We start from the raw sequence: 19,798 nt of genomic DNA on the forward strand, positions 1-19,798 counted from the left end.
GAGGCAGTGACTTAGTCGGGCAGTGACACAGAAAACAGATTGCGACAAAATGACTTTTAAAAAATCTGAATGCAAAAAACAATGCAAAACTAGTGAATGTTGTCAAAAGTTCATTACTATCCATGATTTTTATAATTTTGAGGTATTTAGTTTGTGTTGAAGCTTATTGTTGGTTTTACTAAATCAAATAAATATCATTATAGCAGCAAAAAAGAAAATTCAAACATGAACGTTAATGAAAAGTTGCTATAGTTCATTCGAAGTCACCCTCAGCATATGTTTCCCCTTTTTGCTTTTTTTGCTGAACTTCTTTGGCAGTACCCTTGTAATTCAGTCTTTTTCTTCTTTACTTTGCTATCTCAAAGGAACATTTTCTTGTAATTTTTAGCCTCTGGACAGATTTTATTGTAAATGCTTTTCTAATGTGTTTTCCAGCTTTAATACCTAAACATTTGCAAAGAACTGTTTTAAATGTTGCTCCCTTTGAAAATTGGCAAGCAGCCATTGAGACATCTGTTTGCAGGGTATGTCTTCCATCATAAATAGCTTTGGGGCAAATTCTCAACACTGTTGAAGGATTCATTTCTATCTTGCGTCAAAGCACAAGAACATATTTTCAATAAATCCTAATCCGAAAGCTGTTAAAAAATTGGTACAATTTTCTTTGCCACATCTGGTGACAATGTATCATGAGCCTTGTGACTACCAGGGCTGTTGCTTTTTGCAAGGTCTCTCTGCCAGAAACTCCAAGAAGTAGCACCTGGGGGACAATGTGTATGCTTGGGATTGGCATCTGAAGAGGCTAAATGAAAAAGAATTGCAAAAATTTTCTCAAGAATTTTCTCTAGAGTGGCACATCCACCTCCATTGCATTCGCAGTTCCATTGTAGTTTTTTGAACAATTTCTTGCATGCTTTTCTCCCCACTCTTCGGTTTGATCTTCATCTTCAGCAATCTTGTATTTTATGCAAAAATTTGATAAGACCTCAAAATCAATAAGTAGGCCAGTTTCCAAATCTATCACTGCAATTAGGCCATTATGAAAGGAGTGACCTCTTATCTACCTTGATCCGTCAAATGAAACCCCAATGTCTAAAATGTGACTGAAAAGCTGGATTGAAATTAACTTTTGAATAACTAAATAGCAATCAGTATCCCTCTTGGAAGTGTCCTTTGCAGCTGATATATCGAGATCAATTCCAAAAATGTTCATCTTCGCATCGCGATGAGGAAGGCCTAATCGAAACATCACATTGACTTTGCACGCCTATAACAGTGCTAACGTCTTGTGAAGCTTTATCATGTCCCTTTATAACCGTAGCAACTTTGGTCCGCGAATTTCTAGTTTTTCTTCGACCTAAAGATGGCTTGCGACTTCTAAATTTTACAACTTTTCCAATTTCACTTCGGTGGCTATCAAAACAAAATATGGCGGAACACTGTTGTCAGCTGATCAGTATAGGCAGCCTGACCAATGGGAGAGCTTGTTGCTCAAAGTGAACCAATCAAATCACACCAACGTCAAAATGGCAGACTAGAACAATCCAGATCCAGAAGATTTGGCCAATGAAAATCAGTTAAAAACAAAAGAAAAAGCTAAAAACAATCCTAAATTTACCATGATATCGAACAGAGGAGAAATTAGCTTTTCATCAATATATAGGTTGCCTGAAACCGACGAAGTTGACACGAATGGGACGGACTTTTTTCTTGAGCTTTTATCCAACATTTGCAATAAAAACCAACTGAAAGTCATACCATGACGCACTTTATCCTCTCTAATAATAAAACGGGTAGAGATATAGCCAAAACCTCTCGTACACTGAAAGATGAATACCGATCGAACATTTTTGCAATGAAATCTCGATTTGTGAAATTCTCCCAAAAATTGCCTTTTTGGAGTGGTAAAGTACCTTAAAATCGTTTTTGAAAAAAAAAGTTGAGGTCGGCCCAGTGTTATCACAGTATACCATCATGCTTTGCGTCACCAGTGGTGAGGCTATTCCATTTTTGGCGCGAAATTCCTTAAGGCCTGCCAGGTCTTCATTTAATTCAGCTTTGAGCATCTTGGCCACAGAAATGCCACCCAAAAGAAGACAGTTGTTATGGGACGAGCTCCAGGCGAAAATGAGCGGGAAGCGGACCAAAACAGATGCACATAATAAGCAAAGAAACAAAGGGTCTGCACCTCATGAAATTGTGGTCCAAAAACTTTCATCTGAGGCAGACAGCCGACAAACATACCGTCCCATTCAACCCAGAGAGTTTGTTGAATTTGCCTATGAAGATCTGACGCTGACAAATTTGAAAGACGCATGTGCTACCCATTTTAATTTTCCAGCAGCCTCATGCGATGTTCTTGTTTCAAACAAGGGGCCTTCATGTACAAACATTTCACAGATCCCACATAGAAAGGATAGGGTATGGTGGATAATATCATATATTTTTTTACATTTGATTTCACATCGTTGTTACAGAGTCCAAAAGAGTTGTCAGCCTTCCTCCTGCCAAGAAAATCTTTCTATAAAACCTTACTTATTATTTTTGTGTTTAAAATGGCGCGGTCAGGAAATTGGGGGTATTCAACTAGTATCTCTCTTTGCAACTTTGTTTCTCCAAAACATTGTTGAAGAATGGTTGCTTGTTTTAAATTACAGATATTTTTTTAAAAAGATCTGAAGTTACTGCTTTTAATAAATAATAACAGAAGTGTGTCATTATTTAAAAATATCAATTATCCAAAGTTAATACTTAATTTTAGCAGTGCGGAGTAGTTCCGCAAACATAATCATATTAAAAAACAATAGGTTTTTGAATTTTGTTCTGTTTTTTTCATGTTTTTCATGGCTGTATTTTGAAAATCGAAAGGCTATGAAATGTTTTCATTTCCTCAAGTTTCCAAATTTTTTGCTACCTTCCTCTGGCCTATGGCAGTGGGGCTGTCATGTTTTCCTGGGTCTGCATTTCTGTATATTTTTTAGTTTTGTACATGGTTTTGTATGAGTATTTTGTGAGACATAATTTTTTTTAATCTTGATTGTTTTCAGGTTTACCTTGTTCGCTTTGTTCATGTTCAGGAAAACGAAGACGCATATCCGGCTAATTTTTCAGAACTGGAATCTTCAATATTTCAGAACACTGAAGCCAGAAGAAATATAGAGCACAGGAATTCCTTTTCAAAACCAAAAAGTATGCCAGCACAATCAGTTGTTCCGACTTCAATTTCAATTGGTGAATTGCTAAGAGCTGGGAAGCTGGTCATACCCACAAGGAGACAAAATAAATTGCTTGATCTCGAAGAATTTGATGTTGTAAATCAAGAATGGGTGGGACAAAAACAGCTACAGTTTTCTGTGTCAGTGGAAAAGTTCTCATCTGGTGGATTCCGAGATGCTTTTAAATGCATTAAACTGGTATGCAAAGAGCAAGATAAGCACTGGGTTCTCAAGCTTTACAAGGAGTCTGTGAAGCAAACAATCCAGGATCAAATTGGCATAACTATTGAAAATCATGCCAGAAAACAAGTGCAAATGCATGAGGTTGCTAGATACATCACAAAGAAATTCAAAAACACAGCTTCCAAGTTTTCCTTTGGTAAAACTTTCAATTACAACAAAGTTTACTATACAAACTACAATGGTGAGCCAGCAACAATTGAAGAATTCGTTCCTGGAGTTTTTGTTAAATACATAAACAACAATGGTTTCTGTGCTGAACCTTCCTTTGCTTCTACTGAGCAGGATAAAGAAACATACAATAAAGCACAAACATTGGTGCACTACAGCTATGAAGCTACAGATCAGAAGATGATGTTGCTAGATATACAGGGATCTTCATTTCAAGTATGTGATCCTGAAATTGCAACTTCTGCATTGACAATGGAAGATGATACTGCTGAAAATGCAAAAGATGAAATGTTGTTTTGTTGCGGAAATTTGTCAATTGTTGCGATAAGCAACTTTATTGCAGAACACCAGTGCAATAAATACTGCAAGATCCTTGGTTTGAAAGATTTATTAGATACTTTGTAAGAAAATACTTCCTTTACAAGAACATTTTGTTTTATCAACTATATGATAAAGACTTGGACAAACCTAATAGTGTAACATCTTATCAGTTTTTCTAATTTTTAATATCCCAGAGGGTGTTTTGTTTGCAGTTATATTAACGTTACGTTATTTGCATGAATTTTTGTTAAGGTTATTTATTCCCACTGTTGGCCTTAGTGTACTATTCCTCTTTATGAGATACCAGAACTTGATGTATTTGGCACAAAATGGGCTTTAAGAAATAGGTAAGTTTCTTTTGCATCAGAAGGCTTCACTGTGTCAACATCGGGAATAATCCGTTCACACTCAACTCTGGTTGCAGGATCCAGATAATCATTGCCAAAAGCCATAACACCTGATAGTTCTGCCACCTCATCTAACTGTTCAGCAGACACAGGCAAGCCTGGAATGTAAATGGAATGTAAAATGTTGTTTTTTAAGAAAACAGATACCAAGTCGGTCGTTTTTTAACATGACCTGGGCAAACCTCACTACTTCTCTGCTAAAATTGTTAAATGGCATCAGGTCATCTTCAGGGCTCTAACCTTAATCAATTTAATCAATGAAAATCTACTCAAAACAATATGCAAAATAATGGTACAGAACATTTTCATATTTGGGTTATTTGTTTGAAAGCAAAATATTTAACATTGGTTAAAATGTTAACATACCACACTCCTCAGCACCATATTTTTCAGGAAAAGAATAAAGATGTTCTGGTATTCCCTTTGGTAGCTGGGCATCTTTTTGTCGCCTTACTCTGTGAGTGTTCCATGAACAACGGAAATTCTCTAGCTCTTTCGAAATTACTGGAACATACACATAAGCCAACAAGTCCCTATGAAAACAGAAATTGCTTACAACATGATGCATTTTACAAAAGCCACAAGATACAAAATTGAAATCAGCTTCTATTTAGTTGTTTGTTTCATTTACTTAACATTAGTATTACCATGTTGTAGTTTACAGGGTACCCCTAAAGTAACAAGCTAAAATAGGAACCCCCTCTTGCAAATAATTATCAAACTGTACTATATTTCCTTTATAAAGGTGTAGTACTAAATTGGAAGCAATGCAATGAAAGCCCAACAATATGAATTTTGTTCTGATGACACCAGGAAATTTCTGAGATCATTTCCCATGAATTTGTTATCACTATTTCATTTGATCTAAAGTGATATGTTAAAGGATATACTAGTTTATGATGTTTTGAATGCTAAGAATGGCATGGGGATTAGTGTGCATTTTAAAGTGTTGAGGACACCCTTTATTGTCATACCTATCTTTGGAATTGTTAGGATCATAAAGGCCTTCTTCCAGTAAGATGAGTAACTGTCTCTTGAAATATTTCTCCATGCGCAAGTGTAGCTCACGCCACCACCTCTCTATCTAAATGCAAAGAGATCTGCATTTTTTTTTAGAAGACACCATCATATGTCATACATACACATTTTCATTTTATGCAAAGTAATAAGATTTTGCCATTAAACAAGGTCATAAAAATTTATTATAATCTTGAGCATACTTTGTTGCTGGTAGATGGACCATAGCTGACAGTATCTTCTGGACAATCAGAATGTTTCTCTCTCAGGAATGAGTGAATTGTCGCAAAATCCCCAGTTTCTGATCCTTTATCCAGTCTCAGTCTTTGGCTAATAACTAAATTGAAGAAATGTGTGTCAGAATTGGACACAAAGAATTTTTATGACAGGAACATTTACAGTGACTTGGTGATAAATGTTTAAACAGGTTAAACGTAAAAAGTACCTTTTTTCTTGTATAGATAATCCAAATACCAACGACCAATGAGTTTTGGGTTTGAATTTGAAACCCAAATATTTAGGAAGAGAATACACCCACTGAAGACATCTTGCCATCCGTAGACTGCCAATGGAAAAGTGTCTTTCATGAATCCCATCAATTTATCATGCCCATCTGCAGATATGGTATGGTTGGGGCCCTGCAGATTGAGAAAAGTTACACCTTCCAGGAACCACCCTGTTGGTTATTTGAAGTTGACAGATAAATATGGAGAACCTCAAGGCTCAGTCAGTTGTTTCATTTTTGTTAAAATCAAATTTATTGACCTCTGCTTTTCAATACATCTTTAGACATAAGTGTAAGAAATAGAATGGTTCTTACATGAATTGGTTTCAAAAATACCTGCTTAGGCATAAATATTCTCACTGTAAAAGGGTTACATTATTTTTCGGAAAGGTGCAACTTTAAAGCCTTATAACTTCTAAACTAATTTGAATTTTGCAAAAACAACGACTTTGCCATAATACATGCACCAGATGCTAACTTTTTAGTCAATAAAAAAAATTTTTTTGGCTGGAGAGGCCCTTTAAAAGAAAACCTCTGCTGTAAGACAAGAAAAAACAGGGAGAAAATCATAAAAAACCGGGAGACCGGGAGAAAGCAAGCAAAACCTGGAGTCTCGCGGCAAGACGGGGAGAGTTGACCAGTCTGTAAGATTGTAAATGTTTATTACCAAAGATGTAAATGTTCCAACTGGGCCTCTTTTTCGTTTTTGTTTTCCAAACGTCTTTCGTTTCTCTAGGCCTTCTGGGTCGTCTAGGCTCATGACATCATACACGAGCCCACGAGGAACTGCAAGGCCATGATGCTCGCGTATTTGCTTATGCATTGCTCTGTAGCCGAGCAGCTGGCCAGGACCATTAATCTGAGTGGCAAATGCACCTCTAACTTCACTTAAGGTTGTGTCATAGTTGATAAATCTTATACCAAAATGCTGCAGTCGACGACTAAGTGTAGGCAGACTCCACGCGTACTGTGGAAAATCTCTCTCCAAAAAGTCGACAATTTCAGCTCTCCGAAAATTTTGCAGCACGAGCGAACGCATTTTCTCCTTTAGATCGGCATCATCCATCCATTCAACATTCCTGATCCCACTCATAATCCCTCCAGTATCCAAAAATCACTAGAAATGTTACCTTGCCACTAATTTTTTGTACAATCAACTTTGTGTAACTTGATCCGTCTGGCTGATGATCGTAAACTGCTCGCATTACAAAATGTTCGATTTATTCTTCGGAGTTTCTCAAAAAATTGGAATTTGCTTCAGTCATAAGCTAAATATATCCTTCTCCTGTTTGAACAGAATTTAATTCAATGAAGTACTTATATGCAGGGGTGTAGTGCTAGGGGGGTCAGGGGGGAGAGAGGTGATTTTCCTGAGAGGACCAGAACAATTCGTCGAATTACAAAATGCTCTGATTATCGGGATCTCAAAGGACTTCGAAACTTGTTCCGTGTTACCTTTGAAAAAAATGACCAATGTTCCCGTTGAAAAATAAAAAATAAATGTTTCCTTCCTCCTTTAAACAAGTGATAAAGTTCCCATGTTCCTAGAGGAAAATTTAAGTTGTTCCCGTGTTCCTATACCAATGTACCATTTGTTGCCCTGTTCCCTTGTTTCTAAAAACCCCTTGGAGACCCTAGTAAAAGTTCGAATTAGACAGTAATTACAGACAGAGCAGAGTGTAATTACACCCGCCTTAACAAACACAGCCTCACGATGACGCAAAGCATGATGGTATACTGTGATAACACTGGGCCGACCTCAACTTTTTTTTTTCAAAAACGATTTTAAAAGTCAGACGATTTCAAAGCAATCCAAAATTTCGAAAACAATTTTCGAAGTTGGTTTTTAAAAATTTTAAAGATTATTTCAAAAAATATTTCTCGTAATTAAAAAACAATGTCTATGAAAAACTTTGCAAATAAAAACTATTAATTTAAAAGTAATTTTTTCGATAATACGTTTGAATTTTCAATGATAACGTTGGGCCACCATACATTTCTACTTATGCTTTACCCTTCATTATAGCAATATTAGCATCGTTAAATCTTTCTGACATTTAATCGTGATTTTCTAACCCCGTGCACACGAACTTTTTAAAATTTCATTTAATACCATAATATTTTAATAATATTTCATTTTATTAAGTCAATTGCATTTGTCAATCAATGAAGAAAACTATGAGTGGGAAATGATTAAGTTTTAAGACAGTTTTATCAAGAAGCCAATACTAATTTTCATTCAAAATTATTGGTTTCCTCCCCTAGATAAACAAAATTCTGAAAAGGTTAAATGGTGGACATCCCGGTCAGTTTCCAGTTACAACATTTTTGCAATTACTATATTTTTCTTTTCAGCATCATTACATTGATAGAATATATATCTAAATAGAATTTGAAAACAAAAAAGGTGTAAAGGCTATAACTTGTCTAGTTACTTTATACAAAATAGATGCTTGATGGTACCAATTCACAGTAATTGTATCATATTAGCAACCAAAACACATAAATGCAGGAAAGAAAAATTCGTTTAACTTAGTGCAAGGTAAAAACATTTCCTAGGCCCTACTCGCTACTGTTGTTGTTGTTGTTCCTGGGCTGCTGGTGCTAGCCGAGATACAAAACCGGTGAAACCAAATAGCACCCGGCCTACAACCGCCGGACACTTTGGGTTACGCGCCAGCTGTTCTACACCCAAACGCATCTGTTGAAACATCAACCTAAAAACAAGAAATGTCATTAAAGACAAAACACAATACGAGATAACCCTATTATCAAGGCAACAACTATACCTATTATATTTTTATACAACCCGAAAATGGTCAAGCAAAACCTCACTGGTTCATCCTATTTGAAAATTGATAGAAAAGTCTGGATCCTTTAAAGGAGGTTGAAAGTGTTTCAAAGTGTTTCACAGGAAGCAGAAAGGGGCATTTTCCGAAAGTAAGGCGACACCGGCCCATGGTGCACTGGTTAAGACGTCCCCGGGCCATTTGTGATAGCTTCCAAGATTATTGAATCTCTTGCACACACGTAGATGGAGCTTCAAAAAAGTCTTACATCCCGGAAGTCTAAAAAGGGCGCCTTAGCCTCGACCACCTTCTAAAGGCTTCTCTCAAAGAGTATTAAATTGAATTAACTTAAAACCATTTCTACACCTCCAATGTTCGGCTAAAACCTACCAATGGAATTTTGACATGACAGCTGAGTAGTTAAGTACTGAAAATCCCTCGTGTATCGGTAATTCTGTTGGATTATGGGATCGAGAGAGTTACGCAACATCTTGGAGACCCGTAGCTTTTGATACAAACAACTTTAACTTTGCAGATTAAAGTTTTAAGAGCGGAGAATCGCACCTAATAAAGGATTTTGGTTCACAAAATCTCCAATGTCAACTGATTGCAGATGGAGATAAGGTAACAAGAAAGCTTTCAAGACTGGTTGTAAATTCAGCCATCAGATTTTGACTTCTTGTATTGAAAATGTCTCTTTCATCTGCCATAAGGAACATCATTTTAGATGCAAAAATCTTTGGCATTTAACCAACGCCGATTGTGAATGTCAAATCTGTGATGTTTCTGCAGGCTTTCGCGAGATAAATAGGTACCCGAAGGCATAGAAGCACCACTAAACAACAATTATTTATTTCATTTTTTAGATTCCTTGTCTTGGTTGCCACTATAAAATACTCTCCATCGGTAAGAGGACTGTAGCGTGGCGTTCTAAAGAAAACTGTATCTACGGGCAAATTTTAATGACAAAATACATGCTTCTAAGATTCAACTTAAATGTATGTAAAAAGACGAGAAAAAGAAACAAACCGAGAATAAGGGTTTCGTCTAGAAGTGTACCGCAGCTGTAGAAATCTATAGTAGAAAAATGGCACCAGAAAACTCGCTTGAGCACTGCAATGAAAAGAACATGGAAAAGCTTAAACAAAGGGTAGCTGAAATATAAAAAAATTATATATAAGTTAAATCAAAGCAAACATTTGTCTCGTCGTGGTGGCGGTTCTCATAGCCAAAAAATGAGTGATGTCTTTTGGCAAACTTTGTAGTTTCTAATGACATTGAAATAATATTAAAAAACTTGGTAATCAACATTTAGAAGAAAAATGTCTCAATCATGCGATGAAAACCAAACTCTTTCAATATATGAATTTAACATATTTAGACAAGTCTTGCGATGAAATTCATTCTTCCAGCATGCATAGCACCCCGTATTGCCAGAGCCATTATTTAAGGGGACGGCCTCTGCAACATGTTTCTTTGAACTTGAATATAACTTAAGGCGACTGTGGGCATCCAAATTAAAGGCGACTTAAGATGACTGTGGGCATCCAAATTAAAAAGTCCTTTGGTATTGTTTCTGTTGATTGGGCAAAACAACAAGACATAAAATGAAATACCACCTTGAGCAACCAAAGCAATAAGAGCTATTTGTCTACGCTGTCAACATGAACAACGGCATGAAAGGACGGTCATCTTTTTGAGAGCAAGAAAACACTCCAAAAAGAAAAATTCCTGGGCATCTAAGAAATCCCGCGGAAATCGCAATAAGTTAAAAACCCGTTGTGTATGAAGCTTCTTGAGCTTTCATGTAGCGAGCAAGTTGCATGTTCCTATTTTAAATTATGAAATACGACTGTGTATTTCTCGGATGACTTATAAACAAGGTTCGGTCAAACGCTGCTCAATTCCACTTTGTAAACAGTTTGTGTTTCAAGATCTAAAACGCGTAATAAAATATCAGTACTTATATCTACCTCGTTTCAAGGCTAAATTATTTACATTATTATAAATACTAGCGCAATGAATTAGTGAAGAGTTTTTTGGAGACTGTATGACGTAAAATTTGTTTCAAAACCTTGTGATGCAAGGCCAATAAAATTTGAGTGGCAAAAAGAGAAAGGTCCACAGGAAGCCGCGTCGTAAACGGGAGAGGGGTTGGCAAATATCTCGCAGCTTTGTAATAACACCGAGTTTATAGCAAAGCTAGGCTTTCCTCCACGAGGATCTTCTTGATACAAACAATTTAGAATCAGCTATGGTTCAACCAACATAAGAAAGTTTACAGGAGCAAGTTTTAGTGAACAGCTTGCCAAATTTCACCGCTAAGGGGGGATGGGGTTTCATCAAAAGCCATTAAGTAGGTTGTAGATATCTCTTAGTTTTGCAACAACACCAGGATCACATCAAAAATGAGCTTTGCTCTTAAGGATTTTTCCTTGAAACAACAATTTCCAAAACATGAATCGACTATGGTTCAACTCGGTTCAACCAACATAAGAGGTAAGTTTGGAGACTAAGCCTTCGACTTGAAGTTAAGTGTGCTCACACTTCATTGTCTGGGACTTTCATTATCTGCTTCTTGCAATATCAAAACTGGTAAAATTGTGTGCAATCATGCGCCAGATGTATGCAAACAAAGACTGGTGGGGATTGCTAATGCATGCAGCATATTTGCATTTTCACAGACATCTGAAATCTTAAACATCAATCAATCTTTATCTCTGAACAGTTTTAGAAGGATGCATGTTAATTTTTAATGCCAATCCACTTATCGCAATTAATATGCGAATACAAAGAGCCGATGATACCGCAAAAAATTTGTGAGCAGGATAGAAATGAAAACTTTTGCTCATATATGGCTAATGACAAAAAGTTTCGAATTTTTTCTTTGCTTCTTTGGGCCAATAATATTTACATTTTTTCAACCAAATAAAACTTTTAGAGTGTCGACATGACTTGGACTATGAAAATGATAAAGAAATTCAGAGGCAAGAGTTTAACATAGAGACTGTCAATAACGTTTAGAATTGAGCTGAAATGACGTTTAGAAAAAAAAATAATTGTATAAATAATATGAACCAGTTAAAGTAAATGTCAATTAACTACACACAAAAAATAAGATTTTTGAGCCCATCCCCGATGACTGAGTAGCAAATCGCAGACCCGCTTAACCCATGCATTCTAGCTGTTTGTTGTTGCTGGATAACATACAATACCATTTTTCATTATGTCTTTCAAGAAGAATCAGCTTAAAGGATGCGAGGTTGTGCGTTGAGAGTCAAAGCAAAGGTTATATTATGTTCCAAACTGTTTGCTTTTTTCGAAGCTATCCATAGAATTGATTATAAAAATAGCTACCTAAGAAGCATTAGAATGGTAACAGGCATCATCATGATCTCTGAGCTTGCGATGAACTGAAGTAGCGATTGCTGTGTTTGTCGATCTTCTACTTTCAAAACATAAGGACGAATTCTGCGAAAAAAACAAGCAAAGGTATTTGAATAAAAAATCGCTCTAGGGTTTGAGGGTTTGATAGACCAATTGGGCAAAAGCGAGACTAACATAAGCAATTATGTCATAACTTTTTTATCGGTGAGGTCTTTTTCAACTCAACTCTGGTTGTTTTTAACTGATATTGTGATCATATATGAACCAAACGTTGTGATGGGGTGAACTGTAATTCAAAACAAAACTAAGGAACAAGTGGGGAAATTAACAAGAGTAGGCCAGTGCTAGATTTAATCTCAACTCTTATTCATCGAATTTGGGTTTCGTTGATTTAAAAAACAAAATTTGATGACTTGCAAAATTTCTTTGGGATGGTATCTACTCTACCGTAAGAAACAACGGTAGGTCGGAGCTGATAAGGTAGTTTAGCATCTCCAATTCAACTTTCCGCTATGAGAATGATGGGAAAGAAGGCCTGGTCACTACGAGTAGAAACCTTAGAAGTCAAAACTGAGAGTCGTTTAAATGAGTTAAAACACTAGGATACGACTCACCTTCGTAGGAAAAAGTTGTCAGAACCTGCCGCCTGTCGAATGATATAGATAACAAGTGAAAATTGCGCTAATAAAACGAGCTTGAATACAATTTGATATGAGAAATTATGTAACCAACACTGTGGGAATTCATTGAGAAAAGAAAACAAGGTAGCTGATTCGGAAACCCATTGCAACAAGGGATATCGGCAAAACTAGACTTGTACCTAACTTGATACCTTCATCAAAAATACAAAGTAACTAGATGACAATTAGTTGGAAATCAATGTTTCAGGGGAATCATTTGACTATGATGGCTCTTGTCTACCAAACAATGATAACTCCTCTTCTGACGTTCATTCTCGCTATATGGTGCAACACCCCCGTATTTAAAACAAACGATAGAACGCATAGAAAGCGCGCAGAAAAAATCATCGGCCAACAAGTTCAGAGAAATGAAATAATCACAATGAATCGAATATGTACATATGTGCACAAATGCCTCCACTCTAATAACGTAGGTGCTATCTTTGACAGCTATTTTATAACGAAAAACTCCAATGTAAACACCAGAAACAATGGCACAATGATTAACATCCCGAGGATTAATCTGGAAATAGCAAGAGCATCCTTTAACTACCAAGGTGCCTCATTATTCAACAAACTTCCAAAAGAAATTCCAGCAGAAAGTGATTTTATTTCCTTCAAAAATAAATTGAAGAGCTTTTATACTTTAACTTGGACTCTCAACCTTATATCTCTCTTTTATACAACTCTACTTCATCCCCCTTGTCCAGTTTTGGTTTCCGCTTTCAAATTATATTTTATGAATGCTGATTATAAACTAATTTTTTAATCTTATTTTTGTTTATGTTTGTTTATTTTACCAGGACTACTAGGAAAACAGTGTAAATATGTATAAATGCATATCACTACTGAAGTATTATCCTGTATAAATATTCGATAATAATAATAATGATAATACATTTGGATGGATCATATAAAATTATATTTTTCGAGAGAACTTGGTGGTTAGTAGTCATGAAATTTTCAGGAAAGTCAAATATGTAAGAAACTATTTTTTGAATCTGAATCAGCTGCTTAGCGTTGACGTATTCTCGACGCATCTGTAAAAAGCAATACTTACATCGATGATCCTGCGAGTGAAACTTCCCGCATGCAGTACAGCAAACAACGTTATGGGGATTAAAACAACTGAAAATAGCTAAGGAAAATTCACTTTGATGAACAACGGTTTCAAGGAAGCGACATGAAAGTTTACCTTTTGTAAATCAATTCTGTTCGGCGGTGTTGATGTGAGAAATAAATGGAAAACATCTTGTCGGCCTCTCACGTTACTTATAGGTACCCTTGGCAGTAAAGTAACACGAGCATTCGACGTAATTACCAGAAGTGAAGTAAAAAGCATCGGTTTACACTATTTTAATTGAGAGCATCGCTTTGAACTACAGTGTTCATTGTAGGAATATTTTGAGTTCAGGTTTAAATTTATCACCATAAATTTAGTTCAAATTTTCATATCCTTTCTGCTTGTATTATAGTATTATAGTTTGACAACTTACAAGTGATTTGAAACACTTCACCCTCAGTTGCCAATCCCGGTCAAATCCTTTCAACGATCTTCACTATATATCGTCAGAAGTCAAAATCACAACTATTGGCATCATGAATTGAAAGCCTGGTTTACATGAGGAATACGAAGGTAAAAAAAGGGCGTAAAAGTTAAAAGAATTTTTCAAAACGAAGCTGTAATTTTGAATTGTGTCTAAAACTTCTTTAAGAAGTTGCTGAAGCCATTTCGTTACAAAACAACAAACAATATATGGAAAATGGGGCGGGTGTAAAATTTGGTGAGAGGAATGTGTGAACGATTGAGCCCATCTGCAAAGCAGGAAAATACATTGCAAACAAGAAAGACCCATTTAGTTGACTTGCAGGGTCATCAGTTTAAATACAAAGCTCCGATAAAAGATGAAAGAAGATTTCAAAAAAGATAATTGCTGATAATTGCACAATTCGTACAACACAGCTGGACGATAAAACGATGGCCACAAGTGAATTAGATCAAATATGACATTGGTGAGATATAGCGTTTAAACTTGGGTTTAGAACAGACGTCACTTGCCGTATCTAGCAGAAAAAACCTTCCGAATGACATCATAATAAAGGATTATTCATAAACATAGACACATTCAAATTAACTTTATTTTAAAGTATAACCTTGTGTTTTTGACAAGAAACATAACGAAAATAAACGTGGTCCTTTTTCCCCAATATTAAATCCTTCTTTTGTCACAAAATGCTTCTACCCACTCTAGTAAGTTTATTTTGAAGAGGATACGGGTCGCTGCATGTGCCATGATGAATAAAACACTGTAACAAAGATAATGAAAAGCATCTTCTTGGATAAGTTGTTGAAAAAACAATCGACTGAACTGGAACCTCTGTCAAAACAAGCAACTCTGAGAAATAACTTTTATTTGAGGATAAAGAAAATTAAAAAACATGTGCAAGATTAAAAACAGGCTACAAAATATTTCATAGATATGGAAAATATTTCAATTTATCAAGGGAAATAGAATTTTTAAAAATGTAAAAGAGTATCAAAAATGGCTAGGGTAGGGTGGGTTAAAAGGGGTTGTGTATCGTATTTTATCATGTTTAGAACTATTTACCTAATTCTGTTTCATGTTAGTTCTTTTTTAAGTTTAGATGCATGGCCCCTTGTAAACCAGCATTGCCAAATGTGCTACTATGCTTTAATAATTGAAAATGAAATGAAATGAATTATGCTAGAGGCCGCTGAATGGTCAAAAACAAGGAAAAATTCAACTGCATCATTTTTCCACACACATTTCATTTGATCCCCATATGGGTATATTTTTCTATTTATCTTTCAGTGGTAATCCGATGTTTTTATTCTGCAAGCTCCTCGAATGAGCATCTTCAGCTGTTTTAGAGGGGCAGTAATTTGAAGGGGGTATCATATAAGTTTTTAGTTATTTCTGCAGATCATATGAAAAAATTGAATGTTAGAGCCCAAAAATTGATTTTTAGAAGATTTTGAATGATGCACTCCAGAAGATAAATTTAAAATAGATTCATTTAATACAGGACTCCCAGGAAGACCAGATGTCTACTTGAATTCAGTCATAGTATTAAAACATTTTTTAAAGAGATGGGGTGCTCATTCCAGTGGGGTGCTATTTCAAAGGGTGCTTATTCTAGGATTTACGATACTTTAGCATGCTATGTTCCTGCCATTCTGTGTTATCTTCAAAATTTGCTGTACCAAGATATGCGCCTTAAGGATGTAAGTTATGACTATCCAATACTTTAACATCCATACCAGAAGGAAACATCTGGTGCTTGTAAATACTTTCTTTATATCCATTAAATTCTTCATTTTACACTTTCATTACTTCTATGGTAAATCTATGCTCAAATAGGTCCTCCTTCCTTACTCAAATATGACTTGGTCAAAGAATAGCTTATCAAAATTTCACCAAAAAAGACAGGAGACAGGCTGAGCCCAACGAACATCTAATGCACCACATATTTGACTCATTGGCACTATATTTGCGGATTTTACAATGAGATTGTCTCTTTGGTGTTTTTGGAAATTAGGGCCAAGTTACAGAAGGTTTGACTCTGAGCAGAACTATCGGATTCATTATTTACAAATGGAAGTTTTACACATGTTACTTACAAAGTATAAATTTTTACACATAGAAAAGACAACTGTGCAATGATTTAAAAATTACTTAACTTCAACTCAAAATGCTTCAATTGACACTGCAATCCTTTTATCAAACAACCAATGAGGTTCAAATAAATATGTACAAAATGCAACTTAATATCCTTCTTTCAATGTCATTATCTTACATAAAAGATGTAAAAAAAATTTTAACAAATGGGTAATGCAATTTGTGTGTTATTTTCTTTCACAACTATTGAGCAAGAATGACAAATTTCATAAGACAATTAGCATGAACAAAACAGTCAATGCTATCAATTATAGAATCACCTCATTATTTACCATAAATCTAAAAATAAACATAAAAAAGTGTTTCAACTAACCGGAAGTCGTTGATGCAACCTCAGTGCTGAGATAGTTGCAGAGGACAATAAAACTCTTTTGAAACAATTTGCACTAAACTGGGACCTGTACACAAACATGTAAATTGGCAAATTCTTATAATGGTCTATATTTTCAAAATTATGAAAATTTTGTCAATACGGTAATGAAAAAGTATCAGTTGGTAGATTACTTTAAAAGATGCTACCGATTTCAAGCAACACATGCATGCTTAGACTTGAAGCCAAAAATGTTTCAACATATGTTTCCGTTAATAAATTGATCTATTTATATAATATATAAATATTCAGAAAAAAAATTCAGTAACTTTTTCCTGTAAGCTTCTTTACAATACACATATGATAACTTGGACTGTTTTGCCCCTTCAAAAAGTTTTGAACAATTGTTTGGATATGATGATAACTACATATTTTGGTACAGTGCATTGCTAAATGAAAATGTTACTCATACATATCGAAGACCTTGATCTTATATGCAGCTGAACATCATAAATTACAATGCTAGGATCAGAATAAGAAAAGCAATCACTGGTCAACTCAAGATGTTCTTGAGCCCCTGCAATACATTAGTATAGTTCCTCGTCTCAAGCTAGAAGTACTATGTTTGTTTCAGGAAATGGCTTAAAAATGGTCATGGAATCTTAATCATAAATAGAAGGACATCTAATGGCTAAAGGTGATCAGTCATTCATAATTTACAGTGTAATCTGCAAGCTTCATGGGGTTTATTCGTGGTAAGGAAAAAAACAACCTACCAAGAAAATATATGTTGGAAGGTTTTTTGTAGTTAGCTCAACCTGTGAATATATCAGTCAAGCATTGTGAATAAAATATAAATTGGGGATGAACAAAATGAAACTTGCCCAAACAGTGGAACTAAAAAGAAAAGTGTGCAGCCAATTGTGTACATTCTCAGCAACCATTGTGCAGTGCTGTATTTGTTTTCAAATAGAACTACCTAAAACAAAAACAAATTAATGCTGAAAATTCAATGCCATTTTGAGAAAGTTTTCACAAAAAAATGAGGCCTACTAACACACAATATGACAAAAGGATGTCTTATCAATTAATGATGAAGAAGAACCAGGTAAATTGGTAAAAAGAAAGGGGTTATCAACAGCTCTGAAGCAGGTTAAGACTGAGCTGTGATGTTATGCATGCAAGCCTGGCTTGAAAAGTTTACAGCCAACGGGAGTGTGAAAAATTGAGAGTCAGTTTGTGAAATTTAGCTGATTATTGCAGATACAATCTCAGATTTCTACAAATGAATGGTCATTTCAAGGCTAAAGGGGCAACCAAAATGCTAATAGACTGTCTTGTTATCAGCAAACACCTCTAGCTGGAATTGAAGAGGGCAGGAAAAATACTTCATCAGTAGAAAAGAAATAAATATCTTGAAACATACAGAAACATACTATTGGCACCAGTTAATAAGAGCCTAGTTATCTTGTTTATTCTGGTTTTAACAACAGTATTGAAATTCTCTAACTGTTGATGGTACTTCTCTTCTTGATGTACTGAATTACAAAATTGTCACTAGTTGCTTGGGACACTTAAAAACTTAAATGTGAGCTATTGACCTAAGTGTCTCATTTCAAGTAATCTTGCAAATTATTAAAAAATATTCAAACATTATTTAAAGAGAAAAGGCAAAAGGAAAATCTGTTCTACTAAGTTACAAGCATTTTTGTGCTTCTATTATCATATTAAATGTCTTGATCAACAACACCTGCATTTTAAAAAGCTGTAGATTTATTAAAATCAGTATTTCCTTGGACTTCCTAAAAGGAGTTTACTTGTCAATTTTGGTTTTTTAGCAAAAATATGTCAAGTCAGTGCTTGACTAATTTCAAGAAGTATCTCAATTCGGGTCTTTACTCCTGTCACTGAAACAATTTTGATTTTGATTTATTTTTTATATATCATACATAAGCTAAGGACCCTCAAAACTATAGCATCTTTTGAAATCTAGGGTGTTTAATTGTTTAAATAGAGGTTTGCTATGATTTTAACTTGAATGTGACATCAAGCCTTCAGCTTGTTTTAGTTTGCTAAGGAGTTGAACAACGATTCAAACAGAAATCAGAAAAGTAAAATAAACACTAAATTTCCTTTCATTTTGATCTGCAGGTACCTTAACAGCAGGCCAACCCCGTACTTCTTCATTGCGTTCTCCAGCTGTAGCACCATTCCCGTCCGCCATTTTGTTCGAGAAACTTCGTTGATCACAGGGATACAAAGATATCATAAATACTTTGAAGAAATTTGTGGAGTGCGGGAGAGGCAAGAGGAGGCAAGAGACAATGGCAAAAAATATCTTTGAAAAGGGAGAGTTTTCTGGTGTTCTAAAAGTGAATCGATTTCAAAAACAATCATTGACATATAAAACAACGTTTGAACCTCTTCAGTTTGCTGGGCCGAAGGGAAACTGTCATATTATGATAATGGACGCACACCAGAATATAATGCCAAACTACGTTACATACATTCATACAAAAAATATCCTCTGCAAAAACTCAGTTTTAAAGCATGCTGGTTAATTTTCGAAATTTCGGTGTAAATTTTGGCGACAGCTTGAACAAAGTTCGGCGAAAAGAGAAATTTAGTGAATAATAACAAGAATTACTTTTTTACATATTTTTATCATAAACATAGAATTATCTTAAACGCAATCAACGGTACAAAAAAAATAAAATCTACAATCGAATCCAATAAATGGAAAAGAAAAGCTAATCTGAAGTAGAATTTAACAAAGCTCTACAAAATGAATCGGCTCGAACGTTTGGCAGAAGTAGTAGAGTGAAGTTAAAACTAGCTACAAACATTTTGATGTGATTTGATGTAAAGGGAAAGTATATTACTTGGGTTAAATGGACGAAAGAAAAATAAATGGCAAGGAGTTTTTCTCTGTAAACAGTTTGATACACAAAGTTTAAGCGAAACGGGAATTCTTTCCATCTTGACATGTCAGTTTTTTGAAAATATTGTGAGTTTTCTTGTTTTTAAAAATTTCATTCAGAAAAAACTTCGGTTT

The 19,798-nt window shown here is 35.2% G+C and overlaps 3 protein-coding genes across 3 annotated transcripts; 1 reads left to right on the plus strand and 2 right to left on the minus strand.

Moving 5' to 3' along the window:
* Positions 1-50: 50 nt before the first annotated feature.
* On the minus strand, positions 51-8,139 carry LOC135686402 (uncharacterized). The gene is made up of 6 exons (XM_065202627.2): positions 6,544-8,139; positions 5,817-6,009; positions 5,575-5,708; positions 5,329-5,438; positions 4,721-4,887; positions 51-4,452 (listed from the first exon to the last, which is right to left on the minus strand). The coding sequence occupies exons 1-6, from the start codon at positions 6,967-6,969 to the stop codon at positions 4,241-4,243; spliced, it is 1,242 nt and encodes a 413-aa protein (XP_065058699.1). The 5' UTR covers positions 6,970-8,139; the 3' UTR covers positions 51-4,240.
* LOC148960151 (uncharacterized) lies at positions 2,052-4,031 on the plus strand. Its single transcript, XM_089109040.1, has 2 exons — positions 2,052-2,421; positions 3,048-4,031. Exons 1-2 carry the CDS (start codon positions 2,080-2,082, stop codon positions 4,029-4,031), a joined length of 1,326 nt encoding a protein of 441 aa, XP_088965166.1. The 5' UTR covers positions 2,052-2,079.
* Positions 8,140-8,293: 154 nt separating the features above from the next.
* LOC135686406 (transmembrane protein 33) lies at positions 8,294-19,005 on the minus strand. The gene is made up of 9 exons (XM_065202630.2): positions 18,899-19,005; positions 17,628-17,722; positions 16,747-16,831; positions 15,008-15,110; positions 13,793-13,860; positions 12,667-12,698; positions 12,023-12,136; positions 9,695-9,778; positions 8,294-8,593 (listed from the first exon to the last, which is right to left on the minus strand). The coding sequence occupies exons 1-9, from the start codon at positions 18,965-18,967 to the stop codon at positions 8,446-8,448; spliced, it is 798 nt and encodes a 265-aa protein (XP_065058702.2). The 5' UTR covers positions 18,968-19,005; the 3' UTR covers positions 8,294-8,445.
* Between the last annotated feature and the right edge of the window lie 793 nt (positions 19,006-19,798).

Source organism: Rhopilema esculentum, chromosome 6, assembly GCF_057945365.1.
Source record: "Rhopilema esculentum isolate cy_ngs chromosome 6, ASM5794536v1, whole genome shotgun sequence".
Taxonomy (NCBI): Eukaryota; Metazoa; Cnidaria; class Scyphozoa; order Rhizostomeae; family Rhizostomatidae; genus Rhopilema; species Rhopilema esculentum.

What these genes read in the sequence shown, in the direction of transcription:
- LOC148960151 (XM_089109040.1), top strand. Translation starts at nt 2,080, where the DNA reads ATGCCACCCAAAAGAAGACAGTTGTTATGGGACGAGCTCCAGGCGAAA. An exon ending in TCCCACATAGAAAGGATAGG is followed by an intron (nt 2,422 to 3,047) that starts GTATGGTGGATA and finishes GATTGTTTTCAG; the next exon opens with GTTTACCTTGTTCGCTTTGT.
- LOC135686402 (XM_065202627.2), bottom strand. Translation starts at nt 6,969, where the DNA reads ATGAGTGGGATCAGGAATGTTGAATGGATGGATGATGCCGATCTAAAG. An exon ending in TTGGAACATTTACATCTTTG is followed by an intron (nt 6,010 to 6,543) that starts GTAATAAACATT and finishes CTCAATCTGCAG; the next exon opens with GGCCCCAACCATACCATATC. An exon ending in ATATGGTGCTGAGGAGTGTG is followed by an intron (nt 4,453 to 4,720) that starts GTATGTTAACAT and finishes TTTACATTCCAG; the next exon opens with GCTTGCCTGTGTCTGCTGAA.
- LOC135686406 (XM_065202630.2), bottom strand. Translation starts at nt 18,967, where the DNA reads ATGGCGGACGGGAATGGTGCTACAGCTGGAGAACGCAATGAAGAAGTA. An exon ending in TTTTTAGTTCCACTGTTTGG is followed by an intron (nt 16,832 to 17,627) that starts GCAAGTTTCATT and finishes GTTTGTGTACAG; the next exon opens with GTCCCAGTTTAGTGCAAATT. An exon ending in GACAACTTTTTCCTACGAAG is followed by an intron (nt 12,137 to 12,666) that starts GTGAGTCGTATC and finishes TTTTTTTCGCAG; the next exon opens with AATTCGTCCTTATGTTTTGA.